This window comes from Tachypleus tridentatus, chromosome 8 (genome assembly GCF_004210375.1).
Source record: "Tachypleus tridentatus isolate NWPU-2018 chromosome 8, ASM421037v1, whole genome shotgun sequence".
Lineage (NCBI taxonomy): Eukaryota > Metazoa > Arthropoda > Merostomata > Xiphosura > Limulidae > Tachypleus > Tachypleus tridentatus.
Window position 1 is genome coordinate 87,419,548 of NC_134832.1, and position 12,715 is coordinate 87,432,262.

Below are 12,715 nucleotides of genomic sequence, written 5' to 3' on the forward strand. Positions count from 1 at the left end.
ACACATAGATGTCGATTCCTAGTAGTTAAATTTTGGATTTAGAGTAGAACCAATCAACATCAATCGTCACACATGTATTACATCTATCTATATTCCTACCTAGTTTGTACTTCATCAATGTTGTGGGTCACGCTGAAGATTTGTAGTTTTATACGGTTTTTCCTCTTTTGCTAACTCTTGATGTTTCTTATTCCGACGATGTTAATGTGCTTGAAGTAGTTCTGGTCGTTTTCACTTTTGAGGAAGACGAGTTACATCATGTGGACATCTTTTCAATACCAAAAGTCGGGTTCCCTAATCAATCTATCAATTTATCATATTCACTTGTGCTCTGTTCATGAGTTGGACGGTACTAGGATTTCCTCTAAGTCTCAAGAACTTGAGGTACTTGAGGTAAAGACATGATGATCCCCTTTCCTACCCTCGCATGGGTGTTGGTACCCGGTGGTCGAGTTTTGGATTGTAGTTAACTTATAAAGAGTATTATCTTTATCCCACTCCTGCGTGACTGTCGGTTTCTAGTGCCATGAGTTTTGGATGTAGTTGACTTGCAATGTGAGGTCCGTCATAACTTAGTCACTATACACTTAGGTGCACATCTTTTTCGTTTAATTCTCTTTTACAAATTCTAGGATTGAGTTTCATAAATATTACATGGTTCGGATCACTTTCTGGCCATAGTTCTCTCCCAGTTTACTGCCTATATATGTAACATCTTTCTACGATTGATTTGGAATTAAGCACAAAGCTGCACAATGGGCTATCTGCGCTTTGACCACCAAGGGTATCGATACTCAGTTTCTAGTGATGTGAGCCCGCAGACACATCTCTGTGCCACATATTTTATGTTTATATATATATATTAACCTGATTCAGATCTGGTGCATTTTCCCTCATCAGATCTTAAAATCTGTCACATTTTAAGGAGTATCCTTCAGTCGTTTTCGGAGGATGCTTCCTTTTTTTCCCTGCCCTCGTCTCTCCACCTATTTAGTGTGAAATTCCAGGTATTAATGTGATGTACAGTATTGGAAGCTATAATTTTCCAATACTGAAAATGTATTTACGTAAGGTATTTTTCTCCTTTCACACTTCCTTCCTGCTGAAATGGGTGCTTCAATTTTTTGCAAAAACTCGAAATAACAGGTAAAATTGAATAGAGAGAGCCACATGCCTAATAAGAGTATGGTGCACTCTTATGGTGGAGGTTTGTAGCGCAGATAGCCCTCGTATAGCTTTGCGCGATATTCAAAACAAACCAAACCATGACAGATACGCTGGATTAGTCAATTAGAAAAAAAGACTTGTGAAGTTCGCAAACATTCTTTTGCGTATAGAGGGCAGCACCGAACTAGAATAGCTATTTAGTGAGTGGAGGTAAGTACCTATCAAAAATATGTTTTCTGTATCGGAAAATTATAATTTTTGATTAGCCCAACTATTGAAGTAAAGACACTATAACTACTGTGATTTCATATGATTTTTGAATAATTCAAAGCTGTTCAGCTTAATTTGTTAGTGTTATTATTATACCTCGGTATTTCAACTTGGTATTCTCGTAAGAACAAACAATTAATTGAATATAATCAACTTGTGACTGTGATGTTTAATTGAGAAGTAAATTCTACTAATCACTCAGCTTTAATGTTGTTTAGGGATACAGGTTTCCCTAGTCTATTTAACAAGCTATTTCAGGACAAGATTGTTTCTAGCTTACTTCGACATGAAACTTTTTGTTTTTACTCGTCATCTATGTCTCTCTCTAACAATAACATTGTTTCAATATACAGATCTTCCATCAAGTAATCTTTCAAAACATGGCTTTCATTTATATTCTTCAGTATTAACTGTTGATTCCAATGTTGGTGTATCCAGTCTTAACAAAAATAGCTATAAAACATATTCTATCAACTAAACGTGATCTATAACCTCGAGTACTCAAACAATTTCTGTTACACAGTCTAAGAAATTTAGTGATTTATAAAACTAATTTTCCCTTTCAAACCATTTTTAGATACTTGGTACTTTTATGATAAAAGAAAGTGAAGTGCTACTATAGTAACTTCCCAACCATAAGTTATGATAAAATATAAAAACAACCAAAGATAAAGATGAAATGTGTGTTTGTATACACCTAAACTTTTCCGAGGCTATTGAGCCAATCTCAACCAATATTTGTGTGTAAACACTATGAATTATGGGTAATGTCCTAAGGGAGTCAAACTTGAACTTAATCCGATCTTGATTTATGTAAAGCCTGTTGGTTAATTACTCTCGGCATATTATTTCAGTCTTAATCTTGACAGACTGACACTTTTGGACAATGTTGAATATTCTAAATAAATTCAAGGTCAAAGTATGAAATTGCTGGATTGTTTCTCAAGCATGTTTTCATGTGGTCAATGAGTTGTAGGGTGTTCAAGGGTGAAATCACCTCAAAATCCTTATTTGTTGATAGATGGACAGCAAACTGTGAATATTGTTTATGAAAAAGCATTATTATTTTAAAATACTGTGATAAAGTTTAAGCCCTTGCTTTGAAACATATGATTGTTGTTAAACTTACATTGTTTGAACTTGGGTTTAAACACTCTCTATCAATTTCTGCATATATTTGTATATTTGTGTGCATGCCTCTTTAGATCTAATGTTTGCATTTTTTTCTTACATTTATGTTACATTGTTTTTGAGGTATAGTCATTAGTGTTTACATGAAACTTATTTTCTTAGTTTTAAGGAAGAAATGATAACTGTCATTGTGAATATAGTTTTTCTTTAATAATAATAAAGTCTACTCTCATTTAAAAGATTGATCATCAGAATGCATTTTAGGTACTTCAAGATTTTTGTCATATTCATAACTTTAGTTCCGTTTATGTACAAAAGATATTGTAATAGTTGTTACTTAATAGTGTATTTGCAAAAATAAGTTTGTTTTTAATTGATTACTACTAAATGTCTACCTAATTGTTGTTCAACTTAAAGCATTGTTTAGTATTCTTTATTACAATACTGTTAATGTTTTGAATAAAAATTTAACCTTCATAATTGTTTATTTACAATTAAGGAATATATGATAATAGTAGAGAGCAACTATTGTGATGTAAAAAAAAACAATATTTGTAAAGGAGAAAGAATCCATCTAGTTACAGACTTTCTTTGTTTTGTATTTTTAAGCAGGTGTATGAAGTGGATCATTGAATAAAATATACATTTTTAAAAGGAATTGTTACAAAGATTACCTTAATGTGAGAATGCATTAAGACTGCTTGTATAAATTAAATAAAAACAATTTTAAAACTTTCAAAGATGCCTCAAGGTTGTCAAAGTATTAATGTATGGTTAGTCATTATAAACATTTTGTAAAATCTGTCAAATACTCAATAATTTTAGGTAATCACTCGTGAACTTTCATTCATGATATATGCACATATTTTAGTAACTGAACCTTTTTAAAATGTTTTCACATAGAACATTTGGGTTTTTGTATTCTAGCACTTATTCTCTTTGCATACAATTTAAGATAAGAGAAGTATTAGTAGTAGGAGTTTTCTCTCATGGTACACGTTTGTAGTCAATAATAGTTAATGCTGTTTTTCCCTTTCCAGATTGTGAGGGTGTGATCTCATAAATGTTTTCTTCTCTCAGCGAAATAACTCACTAACTTGTATGAAACTTAGAACATATTTATTCATAATATTGAATTTCAGCTTTAAAAATTTCTATATTTTGATTTTGAGAAGTTTCCAAGAGTTTTTTCTGATAAAAGCTTTAAATATTTCCACTTGTCTTAGAATTTTTTAAAATTTTTTTATCTAAAAGTTTATTTTCATATATCCAATCAATTTTGTCCTGATTGATCTTCATCAATTATGTTATTGTGCTTTTTTCTTCCATTTGCAGAAGTCACCACTTCCAGCTACAGAATGTGAAAAAAAAAGATGAACAATGGTAACCTAAGTGACCCTTCAAAATAATGTCAGGTCAGGCTAGGTGACAGTATTTTTGCTAATAATATTGTTGATCAAAATCAATTTATTTCTAATAAGTTTACTTTTTTTTCCTTAATTATACATTTTTTTACTTATGTTCATTATTTGAATACAGTTAACATTAATATTCAATAAATATTCATTTTTCTCAAAATTTAATAATTTACTTGAAGGCTTGACAAAGAAGAAAACTTTCATAACTTTTAAACAAGTATAATTTAACCCAAAAACATTTTCAGGAAGAAAATGATTGTCTGAAGAAACCAGAAAAAAGTCCTAAATCTATATATATGTTTTCTTCCAAAATCTAAACTTCTGATTAAACTTTGTTCTTATTTCCTTTAAGAGCTACATCTAATCAGTTTCCAGTGTAATCATAAATTAATTCTTACATAAACTATTATGTTGGTATAAATACTTTATACCTAGTAATCTGCTATGTAAAATGGTGTATAAATTTTGCCTCTAACTGGTTTCAAAGCTGTTTTTAAATACATTTTATGGTTTTGTACCATGTGATGTGAACAGAAGCATGTAATAATCTGTGAACAAAAGGAAAGTCATAACAGAAATGAAATGCAAATAATTAAGTTTTCAATTAAAGATAGTGCTTTAACAAGTTTAAAATTTAACTTTAAGATGAGCAAAAAAAATTATGAAAAAAATTGATGGTTATGTTATTTAAAAAAAATTTAAAATGGAGCCATAAGAAGTTTGCCACAAAAAATTTGCCTTTCTGTTCCAGTCTCTTTTCTTTTTTGTCAATTTTAGGGGAAGAAAATACAGGAGAGTATAGTAAGGAAGTAGAGACTGGAGTCTCTGAGTGAGGAGACTGGTATGTATATGTATGTAGAAAGCTCAGATAGGGCTTATTACAAATTTTATGATATTTATGCTTATTTAGTCAGCTACCACTGACATTAGCTCTGTGTACAATAATTCAAGAATCTCTGTTCTAGGCTTAAACACCCAGAGTTTATAAGACATGTTTTCAATATTCTGTTTTTTTAAACTTAAACTAACCTCTTTATGTAGCACAATATCTTTGTTGCATTTTTTTTCAATTTCTATTACTTCTCTGATATTTAATTCATACTTCTATTTAACCTGATTTATCAATTTAACATTATTCCAATCTGTTATATGAGATGTCCTTGCCACATGCTCTGCTAAGGTTGACACATTTATTTGAATATGTATTTTAGACTCTAGGCTAGGATACAGCTATGAAAACACTTCTCAAGAGACCAGGACTCAAGTTTTATGATGCAAGATGTCAGGAAAAAGTAAATATTTTGGTTGATAAGAATTGAAATAGTTACATTTTTTAATATATTTGGAAGATAGATCTTTCTATGTGTATTTCTGATTAAAGCATAGAAAAACAAAATAACATTAACAAAGGGTATGATGTAGTATTTATATTTCTTGTAACTGATGAATAATTCATTTTATAATTACTTACATAAGGCTTAATATAGTTATATGTTGGTACATGTGTTTTCTTAAAATTGTCAAACAATATTTATATGCAGTTTTACAAGAAATAAAGCATTATTTCTCTAGGACTCTTAAATTTTATTAGAACATCAATGAGTAAAGGCAGACAGATTGAGACAAGTGGGATATTGAAAATGTTTGCAGGACTTTTCCATATTTACCCCTATTGAGTTTTCTTCATATCTTTAAATTTACAATGGATTAATACAGAATGAGTTGTGGCAGCATTAATCACTTTCCTACATTTGGTTATTGAGTATTTCAATAAGAGTATATTTAAACTGATAGAAGAATGTACAACTTTATAAGGATAGATGTCTTTCAATTATAATGGAGTGTTTTCATGACTTTTTTTTGTTTATCTAACAGTGTATACCAGCTGTAAAATTTCACAAGATGGAAGAAGTTTTCTTGAGTTCATTACAAGAATATCATTGCTTCCATATATGTGTTACAATAAGAATTTAAAATTCATCTAAGTTTCTCTTATGTGCTAGAAGACTGTACTTAGATGGAAAGTAGCCAAGGTACTACTGTTTGAGATGACTCTTGTAGAAGAGCCATTTAGCAGAGTGATTGTGGATTTGATTGAACTACTAGCATCTGTACCTGAGAAAGGCAACAGATAAGTGCTGACATTAGTTGACTATGTGACACATTATCCAGAAGCCAGAGTATTGTCAAAGACACAGAGTTGCAAAGAGTAGCAGAAGTCCTCCTTGAAGTGTTCTGCAGAATAGGTTTTCCAAAAAAAGTCTTGAGTGACAGAATGATTCATTTTATGTCAAAATTGATGCAAGAGGTATCAGATTTGTTATCTCAAGGCAACTCTTTATGACCCAATAAAACCTCACATGTAATGGACTTTGTGAGAGAGTCAGAGGAGTCTTAAAAAGCATGCTGAAGATATGCCAGAAGAGACCATGTGATTAAGTATTTGCAGGCAGCATTATTTGCTTACTAAGAGGTCCCACAAGGAAATACAGTTATTGTGTAGAAGAAAAGTATCAGGTCCAGTGTATATACAGAAAGAACTGTGGACAGAAAAATTCAGAAGTGAGGAACACATGCCAGTAAACAAACTGAATGAATGAGAACTATCAACTTGTTTGAGAAAGTCTGCATGCCTCTCAAGGCAGTCAGAAACACCTCTATGACAAGAAAGCCAAAGTCAGTTCAAGATCTGACAGAAGGTTTTGGTTTAACTACCCTCAAACAACAGTAAACATTCTGCAGTGGAAAGATCTTTTGAAGTGAAGGAAATGGTCAACAGAATGGATGTTAAGGTGAAAATGGACTGGATAATCAATATCTACCATGCCAATTTGGTGAAGAAGTACTTTGAGAGGGAAGAAAACCTAATGGGTGCAGCTAGTGAGACACAGATGGACATTACAGGTGTGGTTGTCATAGACACAGAACCAGAAGACCTTGAGTTTGTTATAAGAGGTGAAAACCTGTTAGATCTAAGACCTTTGGGTGAAGATGAGATGTACAAAGATGTCAACATCAGTGAAGAATTGTCTGCCAAGTGTAAAGAACTACAAGATCTACTGTGTCAGTATGTATATGTCTTCAGAAATAGACCAAGCAAGACAAATCTTGTGCAACACATAATAGAGACCACAACCAGGGATCCAGTCAAGGTGTTGCCCTACCAGATGCCATAATCGATGAGACTTGATCAAGCAAGAAGTCGAGGTAATGTTAAAAGCTGGAATTATTGAGCCTTTGAATTCAGCCTACTGTTGACCAGTAGTAATCATAAAGAGGAATAGCTCAAACTGCTTCTGCATATATTTCTAGAAGCTGAACCTCATGACCAAGTTCAACTCTGAACCTATGGACAACCCAGAGTTTGTTGTGTTAAAATTAAACAGGGCCAAGTTCTTTACCAAGCTTTACCTTGGTATGGGCTATTGGCAGATACTGATAGAAACAGAACCTAAAAAGAAGATAGCCTTTGTCACACAAGACAGATACTAGCAGTTCAAGAGAATGCAATTTGAGTTAGTCAGCTCAGCAGTGATATTCAACTGCATGAGAGGAAGATGTTGCACAAGCCCACCAACATCAAGCAGTATGTGGGTAATATTCTTATGCACATAGTTAAATGGGAAGATTATCTGAAGAAACTCAATAAGCTGTTTGGGGTGAGTGAGAACAGCAGGTCTGACTATCAACCATATAAGTGCTACATCTGTTACTCTGTACTGACCATTGTTGGACACAAGATGGGTGACCAACAGATAGATGTAGAAGAAGAGAAGCTAATCTGCATACAAGAAGAACCAGTTCTTACAAACAAGTCAGATCCTTCCCAGGTTTTATGGAATACCATTGGAAGGTCACCCCAAACTTTGCTGAAGTCACTGCATCAATGATAGACTTGCCTAAGAAGGGCCAACCTAACAAGATGAAGTGGGAACAACCACAGCAAATGTTGGCTTATAAAATTTAGCTCTAAAGTAATTGGATCAGCCTGTATGGACTTTGACAAAAGAGACAATTTTTCAAGGCACTGAATACTATTGTAATAACCAACAATGTAATGACATTTGTATATAATTTGATTTGTTCTAATATATTAGTTTAAAACAAGTGGATTGTATTGCTGTTTATTTACTATTGACATTTATTGCAAACAAATCACAGACACCTATTGTAAAGAATCTGGCCCATACATAACATTATGTATGTACATTTTAGCTCTGAAGGAAAAAATATATGAGCATTCGTTTCACTTGTCCTAGTTATTTCAAGCAGTTAAGGTGAATAACAGTTATTTATAGTTAATAAATTTATAAATACTGAATATAAAACTACAGGGTGTCTAAAAAGTCTGGAGCCAAAGGCACTTTAATGAATTGTACATAATGTGATCCACATGGCATCCTTCTAATTCAAAACTAGTTTAGAGATAGTGTTTTCATTCTCTCTGAACACTGTGAATCATTCGTCATCACAATCATCAACAGCAGAAGAAATAAGTTTCCTTGCTTGATATGCTGTGTGTTGATGTCTGTATTTATATTTCTGCTTCTGTTTATGAAATTCTCTTTTTGCTAACAAATATGTAATTAATACACTATTAATTCAACTCTCATTTCCATAAAGTTAGCTAACATCTACCCAGCAGCAATGTGACTATTTGTCTGTATATCTCTAGATGGTGTGCATTAAACTTGGCAGAAACATTCTCTGCTACACAGTAGGATTAACTCTACCTTCTCAACTTTAACAGTTCCATAAGCAGTTATATATCCAAAATTAAGAAAAGCTGCAAATCACCTATGATTCCAGACTTTCAGATATTCTGTTTAAAAGGTATCTTGCATAAATAACACTGCACAACAATTTCTTTTTTAAGTTTTGCTTCCTGAAAAGTGTCTGCTGATTGTGACAGGTACCTGGTGAATATACTCAAATATAGTTTTGGTTTTGCTTCATCATGTAGGAACTCTAAGAAATAGTTAACTGTTTACCAGCAATAACGTATTTAATTGCGTTTATGTTTCTAATACACTATTAAGTTCAACATAATTAAAAGTGTTTTGCTCCTGATTTTCATTTGTATTCAATGTCCAGTGCATCACGTTGCAGTGTCCAACAGTAGTCAGCAAGCATTGACAGATTCCAGTTGCCCTGATATCATTTTTTCCATTGTAGCAAAACTGAAGATTTCGATGAAACGGTAAGTGATGGTCAAATTTGGATGTGATTTTCATGATCAGCAGTTAAACATCTATAAGGAACACCCAACAGTGTTCAAGAAGCAAAAACTTTGTTGTGCAGTGTAATTAACCATTGATTCTTTCTTGTATTAATTTCTTACTGGTTTTTTGCAGTCTATGTTGCAGCAGTAGTGTTTTATTAAGAGTGCAGGTCAAATATCACAATTTGATTAGAGCAACCAAAGAATTGGTTCAAAATTGAAAATGATTAGCACAGGTAGGTCTTTTATGGCTTTGCATAGATATCCAAAACAAATTATCAGTGTGTCTTATTTTGAGTTTCTTCAAAGTCACCTTTTGATGATAATGCATTGGATTTGATGTGTACCTCTGCACTTTCAAGTACAGAAACTTCATCATCACAATCATCAACAGCAAAAGAAATAAGTTTCCTTGCTTGATATGCTGTGTGTTGATGTCTGTATTTATATTTCTGCTTCTGTTTATGAAATTCTCTTTTTGTTAACAAATATGTAGTTAATACTGAAAGGGCAGTAAAGGGAGAAATTACCACTTCAACATAATACAATATACCATGATCATAATTGTCACAGGCATATTTCATGGAATACTGGCCAGCTAATATGTATGATTGTGATACACCATATTTCAAAGAACTAAAGATCTTTTATGTTTACACATTATAGGGTTGTATTAAGTATATCCATATGCTTTGATAGATTGTTTGGGCAGAGTATTCATGATGAAACTTTGTAGAATCGACAGCAATTGCCTGTTGTGGAGACACAAGTGTAAAGGACGACGTTTCAAAAGTCTACCGCCTTTCATCTTTAAATCAGTATTGTCAGCCCTTTATGGTGTCCTGGTGGATTGTGGAGAATGTGTTGTGATTGGTTGGATTATCAATGTTTCTGATTGGAGGAGAGATTTCCTGTAGATTCAACCAATGGTAGTCACAGGTTACTCACCTCTAATCCAGAATCTCATCCTTACATTGGAGAAACAGGAAGAAATCTCATGACAAGAATAAAAGAACATAAAGATAGTACAAGACTCATGAAAACACAAAATTCAGCCATTGCAGAGTACACCTCATCAATTGGGCATGGAATAAACTGGGAGGAAACTAGAATCATTGACACTGACAAATTCTGGAAGACAAGAAAAATCAAAGAATCATTTCATATTAACACTATTAAACCTTCATTAGACAGAGATTCTGGATTAGAGGTGAGTAACCTATGGCTACCATTGGTTGAATATACAGGAAATCTATTTCCCAATCAGAAACAGTAATAATCCAACCAATGGAATCTTCTTATACAAAGAATTGTTTAAACTAGCACAGTTTACATTACTATTTAATTTTAGATCCTGAATTTCATTGGAAAACATAAAATTATCATTTATGATAAACTTGACATGGGTCCAAAAATTCCACTAATAAATTTATTTATTCATGATGAAAAGTTTTCATATTTGATACAATAGGCTTAACTGAACAACCTTTATGAATCTTTGGATTATTATAAAATTCATCTGATGGCATCCAAAGGTCTTATTTTAAAATATTTATAGTTGTCAATAATGATCTTTCTCAATTTGTAGTAAAACTTTTTCTAGTAATACACTTGCAAAACATTTGTAGTTGAATTAATATTTTTACTATAACAGCACTTCTTTAAATACAGAATTGCTGAATAATATAAAAGATTTTTATTTGCAGATGTTGAAATTTAGAAGTCCATTGGTTTAGATCTAGCATTAGTTAAGTCTCTTATTAAGTACAGTTTATATTTGATAAAGAGATAAATTAACATTGTAAATTGTGTAAGTTTTTTGCTTTTGTTTGGGCTAACCTTTACTGTACTTAATACTGTTAATAAATAAACAGAGTTATTCTGTGATCTAACATTAGATCTATTTAAAAACTTTAAGCTTTTAATATGTCATACAAAATGTTTATTAAATTATATTCACCTTTTGTTTACTTCTATGAAGTATGTACACATTTTGAGGACAAACAAAAAGTGTATATTATTATAATAGATTTTCCCTGTTTTTAATAAGAATTTTTTTAAGTTTTTGAATTTAGTATTTTCATTCAAAGTTCATTCTATTTTTAGAAGGAAATCAGATTAATTGAAGGTAATGCTATTTCCTTTATCAGATTTCATTATCATAATATGCTTATTTCTTCTTAATTTTCTAACTGCATCTAATACTTTTTATTACAGTGGCAGCAATAAAGATAAAGGTAAAAAAAGACAAACATTACACAAACAGGGAAAAGTATATTAAAAAAAGTTATGTTTTAGAAATGTTATAGAATGATAAATCCAGAAATGTTTTACTTTATTGCCACATACATGCATAAATTTTATTGTGAATTAAGAGCTTATAAATATATTGTTGTTCCACAGATATTCTTACACAATTTAAAATGTTCAGTCTAACATAGATATGTTATAGTTATAAAGATATTCTGTCACAAATTAAATTTACTGTATTAAATATTTTCAGCACCAGTGTTAACATCTCTTGTAGTTAAATGTGCTTGATTGTTTGTTCATATTAATATGCATTGGTTGATCCCCTGAAAGAACTATTCCCATGTTTAATAGTAGGTGTTGAACAATAATAGATAGCTTATAAGGGGAAGCCATTGATTATAAAATGTTATAAATAATAACTTAATTATTAACTCAGTTGGTTTACATAGTTTCAGTATTTGGCTTAGGCTTTTTTAACTATTAATAATATTGTTTTTCAAAATGCTTTTGTTTTACCTTTTTACCTGCTTGAGTAATTTTCATTGTGTTTTTTTCCTATTGTCTTTAATATCTAGATTCTCTTTATTAATTTTAGAATATGTAAGTTATGATTTCAGTTATTTGAAGTTAATAAATCTGTAGTTTTAATGCATTCTAACAATATCGTTCAAACCAGTATCACCATCCCAGGTCTGTTGTTTAAAAACCTGTTTAAGTAAATAAACATTTGAAGAGTAACAAGTAACTTTAAATTTAGCAGGTAGAATGGCAAATTTCAAACTTTGTGACATCACTAGCTTACAGACAGACTAAATTCATATGACTTCATCTGTATCATTAATAAAACTGTTATATTACAGCTGATTTCTCAACCAGATTAATATATTTAACTGTTTCTGCCTGCATTTAAGGAAACAGCTATTTTTTTGTATGCAGATTCAATTGAATACATGAACATAATCATATTACTGACCTTCTGTTTAAGAATTAAACTACTTTAAACTGGTGTTTAAAGGATATGTATGCCTTGTATTTTCTGTTTAACTTCAAAATTTATTAATGTTTTTTACATTGTTGAAATTGTCTAGTATAATTAAAATGCATAACATAAACTTTCAGCTTTTACACTGATAAAAAATGTACAACATAACGCATTTTGTAAAGTTTCACATACGACTTTTCAGACTTTCTTACTTCTATGAATACTAAAATTCCATTTTTAAGAACAACTCTATGTTTACATAAAAAGTTAAAT

At 31.3% G+C, this 12,715-nt stretch overlaps 1 protein-coding gene across 4 annotated transcripts; it reads left to right on the forward strand.

The window, feature by feature from the left end:
* The first annotated feature begins 1,258 nt into the window (after nucleotides 1-1,258).
* On the forward strand, nucleotides 1,259-8,093 carry LOC143222866 (uncharacterized). 4 transcript variants are annotated; one of them, XM_076449974.1, is made up of 5 exons: nucleotides 1,259-1,377; nucleotides 3,904-3,983; nucleotides 4,764-4,837; nucleotides 5,198-5,278; nucleotides 5,862-8,093. In XM_076449974.1, exon 5 carries the CDS (start codon nucleotides 6,755-6,757, stop codon nucleotides 7,160-7,162), a length of 408 nt encoding a protein of 135 aa, XP_076306089.1. In that variant the 5' UTR covers nucleotides 1,259-1,377; nucleotides 3,904-3,983; nucleotides 4,764-4,837; nucleotides 5,198-5,278; nucleotides 5,862-6,754; the 3' UTR covers nucleotides 7,163-8,093. The 4 variants fall into 4 exon arrangements, with proteins under 4 accessions (XP_076306089.1, XP_076306086.1, XP_076306088.1 ...); XM_076449971.1 differs by having other exon boundaries at nucleotides 4,764-4,827; XM_076449973.1 differs by having other exon boundaries at nucleotides 3,904-3,951.
* Nucleotides 8,094-12,715: the final 4,622 nt, after the last annotated feature.